Source organism: Candoia aspera, chromosome 8 (assembly GCF_035149785.1).
Source record: "Candoia aspera isolate rCanAsp1 chromosome 8, rCanAsp1.hap2, whole genome shotgun sequence".
Taxonomy (NCBI): Eukaryota; Metazoa; Chordata; class Lepidosauria; order Squamata; family Boidae; genus Candoia; species Candoia aspera.
Window position 1 is genome coordinate 37,473,285 of NC_086160.1, and position 15,113 is coordinate 37,488,397.

Consider the following 15,113-nt stretch of genomic DNA (forward strand, 5'->3'; position numbering starts at 1 on the left):
CAGTATTAAAGAAAAAATACAGCAGTCAAAATATAATAATATAAATAAACAATACAAGGCAACAACACTTTGGGGAAGAACAAAACATGAAAATTAGTAACAATCCAGGCGAAACTTTAGTTTAATATCAGGGAGCAGCTCTCAACTCACTTTGCCCCAGGCCTGTTGAAAAAGCTAAGTCTTTAAAGATTTGTGAAAACACAGCAAGTTTGGGGCTATATGGACTTCTGGAAAATCCTGTTCCATAGTTTGTGTATTGTGTATCAATTAAGCTGGTTTATAGTCTTTGTTTCTGTGAGGCATAGAGATATAGGGCATATTTTTTTCTGTCTGCAGTGCTCTTTGTTGATTGATTACAGTATGTCCTGCCTTTTGTTAGAAAGGTCAAGGTGGTATACATAGTGCTCCTGTCTTCTATTTTTTCCACTGTAAGATAGGTTGAGCAATACTGCACATGCTCTACAATGCTTTGAAAAGGAGGGGGAAAATATTTCTGTATAAAGTATTTGCTTTGTAACATTTTTGCATGTGAAATTGATGAATTAAAACTGTGTTACCTATGGCACATATCACCTTAAGATTTCCTTAAGGAATTACTTCAAATGTGTGAATGTACAGTACCATTCACACATTTGAAGTAATTCCTTAAGGAAATCTTAATAAATTATTAAGGAAGTAGTTGTAGACTTTTAAAATGCAGGTTTTTTAAAACTTCAGAAACATTATGATTAACATTCTTCTGAAAACCTTTAAGTTACTAATTTGTAATATTATATGTAAAAACTGTATAACTACAGTATATACTATTACATAAATTATTATGTACTTGAAAAAGAAACTTAACCTTTTTCATACTACATAGTTTGACATACTACATGGTAAGGAAAAAAAAAGAAAACAACAAAAGAACAACTGTCCCCACAAATTTTTTTTAAAAAAAAACTTAAAAAGAGAAACAAAGTTAAACTATAGATAAGGAGAGATTTTCAAGGTCTCGGATGTACACAGTACATAGTCATCTTTTCACAATATCCTAAGCTAAGAATATTGTTTATTTTAAATTTTATTTATTTATTTAAATTTATTAGCTGCTCAACTCCAATGGACTCTGGGCAGCAAATATCTGTAATTCTTTATTATGAGATCTAGTTACAAGGTCCATGAAGCTCAATATTATATATGTGATGAACCCTGAAGTTAAGGAATGAATTTTTGGAATTTAAAAAATTGTAAAATATATACATATACAGTATATATATATGGGTGTGTGTGTATTTTTTTTTATTCCAACAACTCTCTCTCTCTCTCACACACACACACACTTTCTCTCTCTGTCTCTCTCTCTGTCTGTCTTTGTATAAATTTTATAATTTTTTTATTCCTACAAACACACACACAAACATATGCATGCTCTGCAATTTTGGAAAAATGCTTTTTACTTTTTCAGATGATAAGATGATCTTTAACACAATACAAAATTAGAAAGTTATACATCTGTCCATATTGTTACCATGAGAGAATACGTTATGCTCTAAGGTATTTTCTCCTACTTGGCGCCCCCCAGATGCTTTAGAAATGCAGTTTCCAAAAATCTCAGCCAGCATGCTGAAAATAGAAGCTCTAGCACATCTGAAGTGCAGGGGCAAAAGAAAGTGGGTGTAAGGTTTAGTTTTTATAATAAAGGTTATTGACTACTTGAAATTGACTATATGAGTTTCTGTATTTAAGCTTAAAAATTCTTTCAGTAAAAGAATTCTGTGAAGCTTAAAAACATTTACTCTGCAATACATTATAGTTTCATTAAGATGACTTAAAGATAGGTAACTAGCATTTTATTTATGGGCACTACTTGATAAACGAGGGAGATTTTGGTTAGTGTTCTTCATCTCTATCTGCATGAAGGCACAATGCGTTTCAGGTCAGAAGTATACTTTATCTCATGATGCCCTTTAATACCTAGATATTATTTCAACTAGATTTATGCTGGAAGTAAAGCCTTCCTGGAACTTGAACACTTTTATCTTTCTATTTAAAATTCTATATTATTGAAGAAGGACAAGACAGTCATTTTTTAACTAAGATCTAGCTTGTTCGCTTTTTTACAGACATTAAAATCAACTGGAATAAAAGAATATGTCTAAACTTAAAAATATAAAGCAAGAGATTTTCATAGCATGTATCTTCTAATAAAAGGTGTAATTAGAATTATTTACACTAGGGCTCTTTAACATTGATTGAATTAATTAAGAATTTTTTAAAAAATGACTGATACATCAAATTTTGTTGTAACATTTGAAAATGTTAAAAGAGCAGTCCTAACCCCATTTTTATGAAGCAAGTTCTATTGAATTTAGTGAGATTTCTTACTACGTAGATATACATAAAGTCAGGCAATGACTAAAATCTTTTAAAGCGTATGTTTCTTACAGTTTTTAGCAGAAGAATTTGGAAGTTGACATTCAGACAGGATATTTATGACTTTAATACAGGTAGTCCTCGCTTAGTCACCACAATTGGCAACAGCAACTCTGTTGCTAAGAGCTGTGGTTGCTAAATGGGAAATCATGTGACTGTGGCAAACTTATGATGTCACTTCCATTTTGGTCGTTAAATGAGTCATCATGTGATGTTGACTTGTGATTTTATTTCTGCGTTCTCTTTTAACTCTGCTTGTTGGGAGGCTGTTGTGAAACACACAAATGGCGATCACGTGACCGCAGGACTCTATGACAGTCATAAATGTGAGGATTTATAGTAAAGCTGTATTTTTTTCACTGTCATAACTTCAAAAGGTTGTTAAATGAGGCAGTCAGTAAGTGAGGACTACCTGTAGCTTGTTTTGTAACTAGTTCTTAAGTGTATCCATTCCTAGTGGTATCCTGATTCTGACACAAAGGCTCAGCTGGTGACTTAATGATGGACTTACTGCTAGGCAATGTATCTTTGGGGATAAAAACAGGTAAGAATAGAAAGAATAAATTGAGAAGAACAAAAGCTGGTAGGAAAATGGGTAAGAATTGCCCTTCCTCATGCTAGGACCCCCATTGCTGTTCCACTTTACATGCCATTGAACTGTATTAGCATAACAGAGTTCAGTGAAGGAGATGATCTAATCTTCCCTGTCCTATTCTACTCTACCAAGCTGATCTGTCATACAACTTTGTCTTTACTATTAGAAGTAGTAATCCTGTCTGCTCCATTGGCTTGGATTATTAGATGTGAATGCATTACTGTCCCTGTTCTGCTGTTTTGGGACTGGTATCAGCAGAGGTTTATATAACAGCTATAAAGTGACCCAATATACACACCTCAACAATCTAATCTGTAAAGATTCCAAAGTAAAATAAATCCTGTTCAGATCTTTAAAATAGTGCCCAAGCATTCATTTGGTTTTATAGTTGCTTGGTTTGAAAATCAGTTGAATGTAATGCTAATTCTACATATATCACCGCCCTTTAGAGATGTTGAAATTTTTAGGGTTTGCTCCTGAGTTTGAGGCTAACCTCCGCTGAATTTTAGCATTTAATGTTTTTGGTTCCAACAACAGAGTGGGTATATTCTGTGTTGTGCTCCTCAAGTATCATATGGTATTTGCTCAACTGTTAGGTTTGGGTTTTTTAGTGATTCGTTTTCAAAAATTCCTCTGGTCTAATGCCTTTAACTCTGTATTCAAGGACAGAGTTCCTTCCTCCCATTTTTGCTTCAACAGCTTGTTGTTTTATGTACTCAGACCCTGTGAGCACATTCAGCCCTTTTTACCATTGTTGAAAATTCTGCAAATTGAAGTGATGTGTCTGGAAAGGGCCCAAGTTGGAGAAAATTAACTTAAGGCAGTGAACATCGTATCTATTGTTTATAACCTGAAATTGCTTTACTCCAACACTTCTTAGTATCACTGCATAGAATTTGGGAAAAGTATCTGAGGAAATCAGTACTAGAGAAGGGAAACATATCCGTGAGAAGGATTCATCTGCAGTTTCCTTGCTGTCTGTGCAGTGCCATTCTAATGGACCATCACTAGCATATTCTATTAATCTAACATTTATGCTTGTTCATGGCATTTACTTTATTGTTTTTAAACAAACCTGAGGCTAACACATTGATAAAATTATTAGATGCTCATCATAACTGCATTTGTTATGAGGATAATTAATAGTTTCAACTTGTAGAAGTGTCAGTCAGGCACTTTCCTCAATGGTATAAAACTCACATTCATGACCAGGCATAAGCAAACATTTTACCTGCATGATGTATTTAACCTCCAGCCCAGGAAACAAGAGATGTTTTTCTTTGAACAGGCATCTTGTGAAATGAGCTCCAGACTAGTCTCCTGTTTTCATTACAGCATGTGGTTTATTAAGGCTACTGCTCTGTTCTTTCTGTTTTGCAGAATTACTTTTCACATATATAAGTTCGGTTTGCTTTTTAAACTAGTTTTGCAGTAGGGACTGCCGCACTGATTCATTTTAGCAATGTCATTCCATGAAATATTAGCTTTGTTTCGGTCACTCTGGTCACTCCTCATCAAATTCCTAAAATATTAGATTGCTTCTAGAAGATTTGTATGCTTCAAAATAAATGATGTCCTATTCTACCCATTTTGTAAAGAAGAAAGTTGCATTTTTGTTGTTTTTTCTTATAAATTATTTTTTCTTTTTTCTGCAAGTGTTGCCATGGTCCTTTCCTATCTGCTGTTAAGAAAAACCAATTCCACAAGAAACTGGTAATACAGTACTCTGCCAAACAGAGGTGCTGCTGATCATTCCAACCAGTATGAAAATGCTAGAAATAGGAATTAAGCAAATTAGAGTGTAATGATCGGTAACTACATTGGTTTATTTGTCCAAGCTAAAGATCTGCTGTTTGCATATCTATTTATGGGGGCTTATTTTTGGAGTGTTTCTCTTGGTCATCCTCCTCTCTGAGAAAATAACTTCTTAACTGCAATTCCCATGTCTGTGAGGTTTACCTGGCTCCCTATACTATGTATTTGGGGCATCAGAATCTCTATCGCTATCTCTATACCTGTATCACCTACACTGATAATTTTGCAGTGCCTTTTATATATTTCCTGTGCTAGTTTTGCTTCTTTTTCTGTTGTGTTTTCATTTTTCTGGTATTTTTATAGAATTTGATCCTATGCATAAGGCAGACCTACCATATTTTTCCAGTTTTTCTGTCTTGCTGCACTTCCCTCTTCCAAAGGATTCTTAATTCTTAGGACTGGCTTGGAGAACACAGGAGACTATGTGAAAGAAGGAGCCAAGGAAGTCTCATTACTTGAGCAAAGATCAACAAAAACTTTTATGGGTTTAGCTCAGTGGCTAAATTCATACAAGACACTAACATCGTGTACCACATTTTAAAATAAGCTTAAGACCAGACTGCAAATGTAATTTTTTCCAGCTCCTTTAATATATTGCTTTGTGATTATATATAATTTTAGTAACTGCACATTACAATTTTAGCCCTCCAAATAACATAATTTAATTAAAAGTAGAGAAAGAGGACTGTTTGACATTAATAATTTACCATCTTTGAATGATGTACTACCATCTTTGTAGTGCAATGTAATAGAAGAATTGATGACAAAAGCTCTTAATGAATTTTAGAAGCCTATATTAGCTGTTCATTGTCATATATTTGTGGCATTAGATACAATAAGGTTTGCAAAGGATCTCAGTCTAGGTAACTATTTGTGCTGATTGCCATACTGATTAATAGACTCCATTGTATAATTCTCCAAAATACGAGGAACAATTTGTGATTTGTGACTCCTATCTGAGTTGATACTTGATAATAATTTTAACAGGTAAGTGAAGAAAGGCAGAATGATGAAGTGTCAGTCGAGGTTCCATGACTATCAAATACATGCATGCAGAGGTGGCGGTGTTCTGCCTTCTTTTCGTAGTTGCTGTGGTGAATTTTAAGTTATTAATCACAGTTTGAACAAATGTAGCTTTTTTAATGCATATTCCTGCCCTTGATAAATCCTACAGAATAAGTTGCAAAATAGTCTTGAAGGTTTCATTTCATATTTCTGAAATAGATTACAGATAATAAAAATGTATGCCTTTCATATACAAGGTATGCAAATAATTTACAGAATAATAAGAATTGCAGTCAGGAAAAAGGAAGTAACCTATTGAACAAGGGAGTTGGATTTTTTAAAATTAAGATTTGTGTTGTATGTATATTAGGTTTCATACAAATAAGGAAAAGCACTGGAACTGTGAGTCTGTTCATTTGTAATCAGTAAAATTAATCAAAGCTATTTATTTGTCAAACTTGACATATATACAATGATTATTAGCTCATAAAGAAATGATAATAATAGAAATTTTGGTTTACCATTTTTACAATAGATATTTCTTCATAAATAATATAACTTGTAATTGGAGGATGCAGATGTTGGCAGTAGATCTCTCATTAATAGTGTTATTCTGTAGGCTTTTATTATTTTACATATAATAACATTTGTATCTATAGGTATGAATACATACCTGAATTGGCTGCTATTGCCATTTTTAATGGATAATGTACAGTTTTATAGCACACTTGCTCATGATATGTAACAAGATAGGAATTGGCATTTTTATATGCCCATATTAAAAAGATCTATGCGTACTTGAATAATACAATGTGGAAAATAATAAATGTTGTAGAACCTTTTTATAAATGTAAATTTTAAGAAGTATGCTTTCAGTATTCCTCACCATAACATGTAGTTCTTAATTAAATGCAAAAAATTAAGCTGCATAAAAACAGAAAGCAAATCTGATTTGTTTGAGAATAAATTGTTATTTCACTCTCCTGGAATAGTTTATTTAAAACAGGAAATGGAAACAAAAAGCATTTTCTTACATTCAAAGCCTCGGGGGCTAAAAGTAATGAATATTTTAAGAGATTATTTTAATTAAATTCCTGCAGATCTAAATAGAGCAATATTTTATTATCACATACATAATCATGTAACAGAAGTATTCATTAAAGTTAACACTTTCTCAACCAAGAATTCATGATAAGATTTAGTGACCTTGTACAAAAAGGCACAAATTAGGAAGAAAAATGAAGGGGGACAGACTTTGATTAATATAGGTAATGCTATACCATATTTATAATAGCCTTTTCCCTATTCTGGTTTATAAATGCAGTCACTGAGAAAGGTGCCCTGCTGAGGCTGAAATGAGGCTGAAACCGGAGCCCATGCCACTAGAGTGTGGGGAAACTGATCATACTGTCAGCAATTCATTTCAAAATGATGTATTTAGTGCTCATTTCACCTTCTAAGAAAGAAAGGGAAAGGAGTTTCTCAGACTGGAAGGTGATACTGTTATTTTCAAGGACATATCTAACTTAAAGATTGTAGAAAGGGTTTAGGGTGCTGTTTTAAAAAACGAAAAGGAAAAGAGCAAACAAGGAAAGCTTTATGCAGAAATCCAGGGCTACCATGCTGTTTGGTAATTGCTAACATATGTGGCTTCTCTATTTCATTGTAGTCGTCCTCGTGAGTTCTGGCGCCTTGACTACTGGGAAGATGACTTGCGGCGCCGGCAACGATTTGTGCGTAACCCCCTTGGATCGACACATCCTGAAGCGACCCTAAAAGCTGCCATAGACCACGGTCAGTGTAAAACCTCCTCATTGTCAATAGTCACAGGTCTATATGGCAATGAAGATAGAACTTGATCGCTCTAAAAGAACATGAACTGTCACCTTTGGAGTTCTCTTCTTCACGTTTCAGACCTGAGCAATTCAAGACCTAATTAGTCATTATCTCTTAACAGCATCTGCCTTTGAAAATCCTTTAGGTAGAGGGTTGAGCTTGCCAATGATTTGAGACAAAGGTTTAAGATCCCCTTATTCCCTCAGTAAGGTTTTGTGACAAATTGTTGTATCTATGAGTTACAGCAATATAAGCAAGATATATTTCCCTGTGAGAAATCCCCACTGATTATTTTAATTAACTTCAGGTTCAAATGAAAATTGTGCATGAGTCAAATGATATTCACAGGGGCTCTGTTTTAATCTTCCTGCATTATACAAGCCAGAATGCAAGATATTCTCAAAATATGAGAAGTAAATTATAGGAAGATAGATAGATACATTGATAAGATGGATGGATGGATGGATGGATGGATGGATGGATGGATGGATGGATGGATGGATGGATGGATGGATGGCAGGATGGCAGGATGGCAGGCAGGCAGGCAGGCAACATGGGCCAACAATCTTAACCTCTTGTACCTATTCTTAAAGAGTCATTTCTGAAGGAAAATGTCTCCAATATGTCAGGAGCTATAATACCAAATGTGACAGAAGTATTTTTTTAATAAATGACCAAAGAGAGAAGAGTCAATCTTAACACTGTAATGGTTTTGATCCTCTCATATTTTGCTAAAGGAGATGGAAAAATCGGAGGTAGAATTAATTAGGCCCTTTCTGCTTTGGGACTTAGACATTGTTGTACTGTACACATACACAGATTTCAAGAGGGTAAATTGTCCTCGACAGTTATATTTAGCTTTAGTAAAGTTTGATGCTATCACTTGCATTGTTTCTCAGATATGCAATAATGAATTAGTTCATTTATAATTTATTTGTCAGAATATTCTAGTAAGAATTCAGTGATGATATTTTTAATGTTTAAATATATTTTATTACTAAATTTTAAATCATGATGCATTTATGTAATAACAGTTATTTAATTGAATGAAAGGTATTAAGATGTTCTAAAGCATATAGCAATGCTTCCAATCTTAAAACTGAATATTTAATTATCGATTGTGTAATCACACATGGTGAACACTCTTACAGTATCATTTGTGGTAGCTATATATTTTTCAGAGTATATTCTAGTTCTGTTTATGCAGAGTGGTTCACATTATAATGCAGAACTGTAATATGCTGTATGGTATTTATTTTTCACTGCAATGATTGTGAAAAAGTCAAGCAAATAGATAAAATAAAATGCATTTACATAAGTAATTTATAATATAGGGTGATTGCATTAAAAGTTGTTTGAAAGGCTTTTTTGCTACAATATTCTCTTTTCCTCTCAAATACCATCATCACTATTAATACTGTTTTTTGAGTTTAAGAAGATAACAAGTACTCTTGATTCAAATATTTTTTTAGACCTGATTCTACTTCAGTCCTGTGCTTGCAACTAAAATATAGCAAACTACTGAAACAAACCTGATTTATTGAATTAACGTGTATACAATGGAAGCATTGGTCTATTGTTTCTAGATTATGTACACCACAGACATCAATGCAGAAAAGGTATAACTCGTCTAAGATGGTTTGACTTGGTATCTGCAGTCAATATTTGATAGAATAAATAAGAATTATTGCATACTTTCTAGGTAGGTTAAGTTTGTGAAAATGTACTAACTGATTGATTGCTGAAACATTCTAGCCTTTTAAAAGTAAAATCCTCTCTTTCCCTCCTTTCAGTATATACACATATACACACAGACTTAACTGAAGCATCACATACCTGCTGAAAGTAAAAATGCCTTACAACTGATTCACAAAACAATTTCTGTGTGCTGTACCCACAACTGAACAGATAACATGTAAATGTGCATGGATATGTTTTTTCAGTGTTTCCATTACTGTGCTATTCAAGAGCTTTCTTCATTCTATAATACGAATTAAGGCTGTGGATTGCTTCACTTTCAAAGACAAAAAAAGGTGCTTTGGAGCATGCAGCAAATGTTGCTGCGGGGGCGGGGGAAGGAGGCGGAAGGAGAATTAGGTATATTCCCTGCCTTGAGTTATTTATAAAAATAATAAAGGCGGGAAAAAAAATCTAATGAAACAGCTGCCTCCTACTCCTTAAATCAAATGGGATCATGTGGCTGCCCTCTACAATTCCATAACTGGCAAAAGGCAGAGCTAAACTGTAGACAGGTGCTCTGCTTATGCCCCCCCACATGCTTCAACCACTGTTTTGCTTTTGGCACTGAAGCAATGCATAGCCTTAATGCAGTCTAATGTTTACTAATGAAAATAGCTTAGGTAGCAAAATGAAACAGGAAATTGAAATGAACATCTATAGTCTTTGTAAATTGTATTCAAACTAGTGTATGAGCATACCTTAACTTCAAGATGAGGGCTATATTTGGCCTTTGAATGGCATGGCAGAGGTGACTATAACAAAAGTGAACCAAGACAAAGGCTAGATTAATTTAAATGTTTAGTTAACAAGGAAATGAAATATATTGAATAAGGTTACTCTCCATATTTTTTTCTTTAAAAAAAATTTAAAAAAATAAAAATTATCAAAAAAATTGGTGGGGCTCTGGTGCCGTAGTGTAGAATCTGTGATAGGGACTTACAGCCCTCTGCTCACTAGATTGTGCATCCTTTACCTAGTGGAATGAGTTTCGCAAAGCTGGCCCAGGTATTAAGTTGATTTTATCAATATTCCAGGTTTGCCTATAGAGGTCATTTTTCAAAAATAAATTTTTGTACAAGGCATCTAGTGGAGGGTAGGGTAACATTTGATTAATAAATAAATAAACCGCCCAGAGTCCCTTTTGGGAGATGGGCGGTGATAAATTTGATTAATAAATAAAAACGTTTGTTTGTTTGTTTGACAGTCTTCGTAACCCGCTCTATTTTTCACACTTTGGGCCGCATATAACAACATGCTATATAAATTACCTTTTTCAACAAATAATTTTATAAAACATCTTGATCAGTTTCTACCTGGATTAGAATTTTATAACAGAGCTTTGAATCTGTTTCTACCCTTGAGGATGTCACAAGTTCTCAATGGAATTATTCGTCTGTTCTATGGTTTATATAGAAAATACTATTTAAATACTATTATTGCAATTGTATTTAAGCCAACTTAGGCCCATTTATTTCCTGCAATGCAATTTATATTGGTTTAATTCTAAGTACATCGGCTCCAGTAAATTGTGGATTGTATATGGTTTGACAGTTTTTTTCCTGCAAGGAATATTCTCTTTCTTACATTGATAAGTGTATTTCTCACAACCATTGTAAGTTTTGTTATTGTTATTTCTGCCTTCTAAATGTTCAGTATGTTTTTTTAAAAAATCAAAAGAAAGTAAGATGTAACTGCAAGCCTGTACAATAGAAGTTTCGATAGATAGTTCAGAACAGGACTGTTCCTTTAGCTCCTCCCTTCACAAATGCAGTCTGTTAAATACTCTAGTTGGAAGAAGTGGAAGAGATCCTGAAACAATCCGCCATAGTTTATTCAGGCCCAGAGAGCAAAAACCGCGTCCCTTTTCAGCCTCATTTATGTATTTCAGTAGCCATCTCTTCAAGGGATTGACTTGATTTGAAGGAGAGCCTCTGGTGTAGAGGTGGCAGAGTAAATACCTGAAGACTAATGTTCCCTGTTCAGACAATCAATATCAGTGCAATGACTATTCTCTGGGCTACTTTCTACTTAAAAACATTTTTTAAAAAAATTCTGACAATTTAATTGCCCTTCCCAAGCCCACATTAACTTGCCTCTGAAAAAGGACTATAGGAGATTTTTCAGAGTTAACTTCCAAGTGGTTATTTGTAAAAGATTTTATTTGTCTTGAATGAAGCTTGCCTTCCATAGGACCCACTTTAAACTCAGTTGGTGAAATTGCTTTTATTAAAAAAAAAAGCACTTTATATAAAATGTATCCTTTGTGAACAGATACATTTTTAATTAATACTCATTGCAGAAATGTTGCTCACAAAAAACTGTAATAAATTATTTACACTGAATCTCTCTTTTTCCATTTTAAAAGGCTTTTTCCATGGCTTACAAAGACTTTGATTACTCCTGCCCTTATGTATTTCTTGGGAAGCATGTGTCTTTCATGGATGAATAAAAACAAAAAATCATATTTTGAGTCATCAACTAGGAAAGTATTTTTTTTTTTTTAAAAAAACGTTTGGGTCCTTAGCAGAAGCTTGAAGGAGTAAGGAGTTGCAAATTGATTAAAGAATAGTATGATGATAAGCTAGAACTGCATACAAGTGAATCTGTGGACATCAGAAATGAATTAATATGAAATCTTAATATATAATGTTTGTCAGCTGTGTAAAACTAAAACAAACTTTGTAAAATTAAACATAACAATTTACATTGAGAAAAACAGAAAAAAAGTAAGTTGTCACACAAAAACCAGTCCATAGCAGATTATCAAAAAGTCATAATGAAAATAATAATGCAGAAAATGGTAGGTTCAAATGATTCTCCTACTGTGACTTTATTTAATTTATTGGGGCACTTACTGAGACGGTCCAACTCCTAAAGGGTGCCAGCATGGCAACATCTTTGGCAAAATGTAGAGGGTGGGAAAGATATTCATATGGTCAAAATCATTCAATTAAATATTCTGAATCTAGGAACATTATGAAGACTTTGATTGGGCTTGAAAATATATGGGAAACCAATTTAATAACTATAAATTATTCTAAATTATACATTATTCAAATGTATAAGCAGTATTTAAACTAACTGAAATTTCTGGGCAGTCTTCAAGGACCACTTTATATAAAATGAATTGCAATAATATTTGAAAACTATGAACTTGAGGCAACTTCATTCTATAATTTCATGTAGAAGTTCAAAAACATAAAAATACGTAAAAATAAATTCCAAAGAAGTTCAAGAAAAATAAATTCAAAAGAAGTTTTAAACATGACACCTTCAAAGAAGGTGTCATGTTTAAAACAATCAACATCTGAGGGTGGGAAGAAATTTAAAATACAATTCTTGACCTATTACATTTTTGCTGAGGAGATGCATTTGCATTCTTCCCATCCAGGGTTTCTGGAATTTGTCATCAAGTCATAGGTTCATGTAGGAAAATTCCATTGCTAACAGGATGAGTTGCCATCTCTGCTTTCCCATTTTATATGGGCACCTCCAAGGAGAAAAAAAAATGAGGCAGTAGCAAGTTGGAAGTGCAGTTTCTTCTAAAATCTATACCACAGGAAGACATGTTCTAAGGTCTCAATTTTATCAGATGCACAGGGGCATCTTCTGTATGAAGAGGGTGTCTGATTGTATCTACCATCTATAATTGCAGAGGGAACAGCATTGAAATGTGCTGTAGAGAAGGCCCAGTGATATTTGGGATAGTATAACTGGTATTAATATGGAGGCAAAAATATACAAATTGGTTTATGAGAACCAGTTCAAAACTTTGACCTTCAATCTTCCCTTGGAGAGATGAGTCAAAAGGATAAAATGTTGGATGGTATCAGAAGGCGGTGAGATACAGGAGGATCAAGAAGGTCAATACCCCCTTAAGCTAAATTTAAATCATAGAGACAGAAGTTAAGGGAAGAAAAATGAATTGAATAGCAACTGAAAATGAACAGGGCAGAATACATAAAAAGTGGAATATTGAAATTAAAAGTAAATGAAGGTATATGACGCAGCTACTAGCTGAAACTAAGCTGATTAGGATCTGGTCAGTGCTTGAATGGGAGACTGAGCATGTTGCATTGAGATCCATTGTGGAAGGAAGAAATATAAATATAATTTAAAAATGCATGATAATTAATATTAACTAATACAAATTTTCCATATACAGGACAAAGCAACAATAATATTTATTTGCTTGTTTTGATGCTGCAATTTAATGTTTCACATTTTAGAAAATAGCTGCCTTATGAATTCCTTTTAAATTATAATTATGAAGTGTTAACAACTAGGAAATAGTCTAATATTCAAGTTCTTCCTCACTGTTTTAGAATGCTTAGCAACACTGATGCCTCAAAAAGTATTTGATATTAACAAAATTAAATGTGGGACAAATGCACCTGTTCTTCCTTGAGTAGCAATAAAAATTAGAACAGGATGGTATGATAGATACTAAATATCAAGGCTGACCATTATGCATGGATGAATATGATGTTCTTAGAAAAAACTATAGTACTGTATTCTGACAAAAAATCCTTGTCTCTCTTGTGCAAGGAAATGACACTGCATGACATCATATTTGAAATTTACTAATTATCATTTTTATAATATGATATTGATATTGCATGAAAGCTTTAAAAAGATAATTTTGTAAGCAGTAAATTTAGGAATCCACAATTTCACTCTGGAATGAGCTTTGTTCAGCAGCTCCCCATTTGAGCAACTTAACTCTACTTCCCACCAGATGTCAGTCATGTGCTCATCTGTCACTATTTTTCTATCTTAACTGCCAGAATTAATTTCCACAATTATGTCAGCAGGTGAAAGAGCTGTCATTCAGAGACCATTTTGCCCTATAAATCAGCTAGTCACCACTTTACTCTCTTGAGCTAACTTGCAGGCTAAGATCTAAGGGTTTGAAAGAAATGCTACCCTTAGCGTACTTCAGTAGTACTTCCAAATGTTTATTCTCTGTCTCTCCCTCTCTCCCATTTATATATAAAACAGTTTCAAAGCACTGCCAGTAAAGCTTTCAAACTAAACTGTCAGAAGACAGAGGTGATTGGCCAGCATTATGATTACGTCAGGAGGATAGTTTGTTCTATAGAAAGCATATGGCATAACCTAAAAGAATAGCTGTGTAATCTCATGTCTCAATCACATAAACATTTGTGTTTTCAAGTCTGCTGATTATGACCTGTGGTTTTAATTCTGTGGAGCACAAATTAGAACTTTGGGTATGTGCTGTTAAATTGCAAATATTGTGGCTTGAAACCAGAGTTGCTTTTTGTTAAAGGAAAGGAGATTTCCAGTAACTTCTGTATTCCTCTTCATCGTATTCGACACCATAATCCCAGAATCAGAATTGTTTGGTATCAGTGGACTTCATAATAGTGGGTGGGAAATCTTTGCTTCATGAAAGTGAACTTTTTTGTCTGTAAGTTAGTTAAATGGAAAGCCAGTGATTTTTAAAAGTGTAATTGAAAGCTATTACAAAAAGTCAGTCTATCTGTTTAGTTACATAATGATTTTTCACCTTATTTGCTTGCAGGTGAAGTTAATTTCAGTGCACATTTGACTGCTGAGGTGGCTGTGAATGCATTCTAATGTGTTTACTTATGTTTATTTATTAAACAGCCATACATCAAAACTCTATCAAAAATCAGCAGAAACTATGAAATAATTTAAAAGGAAAGAAAGCAAGTAAACTGCA

The 15,113-nt window shown here is 33.6% G+C and overlaps 1 protein-coding gene across 3 annotated transcripts in view; it reads left to right on the forward strand.

Annotated features, from left to right (window-relative positions):
* LRBA (LPS responsive beige-like anchor protein) overlaps window positions 1-15,113 on the forward strand; it is a 409,112-nt gene that overhangs the window by 209,857 nt on the left and 184,142 nt on the right. For all 3 annotated transcript variants that reach the window (XM_063310174.1, XM_063310176.1, XM_063310175.1), the window contains exon 37: window positions 7,500-7,624. In XM_063310174.1, coding sequence (XP_063166244.1) covers window positions 7,500-7,624 — 125 coding nt within the window. The remainder of the gene's footprint in view (window positions 1-7,499; window positions 7,625-15,113) is intronic.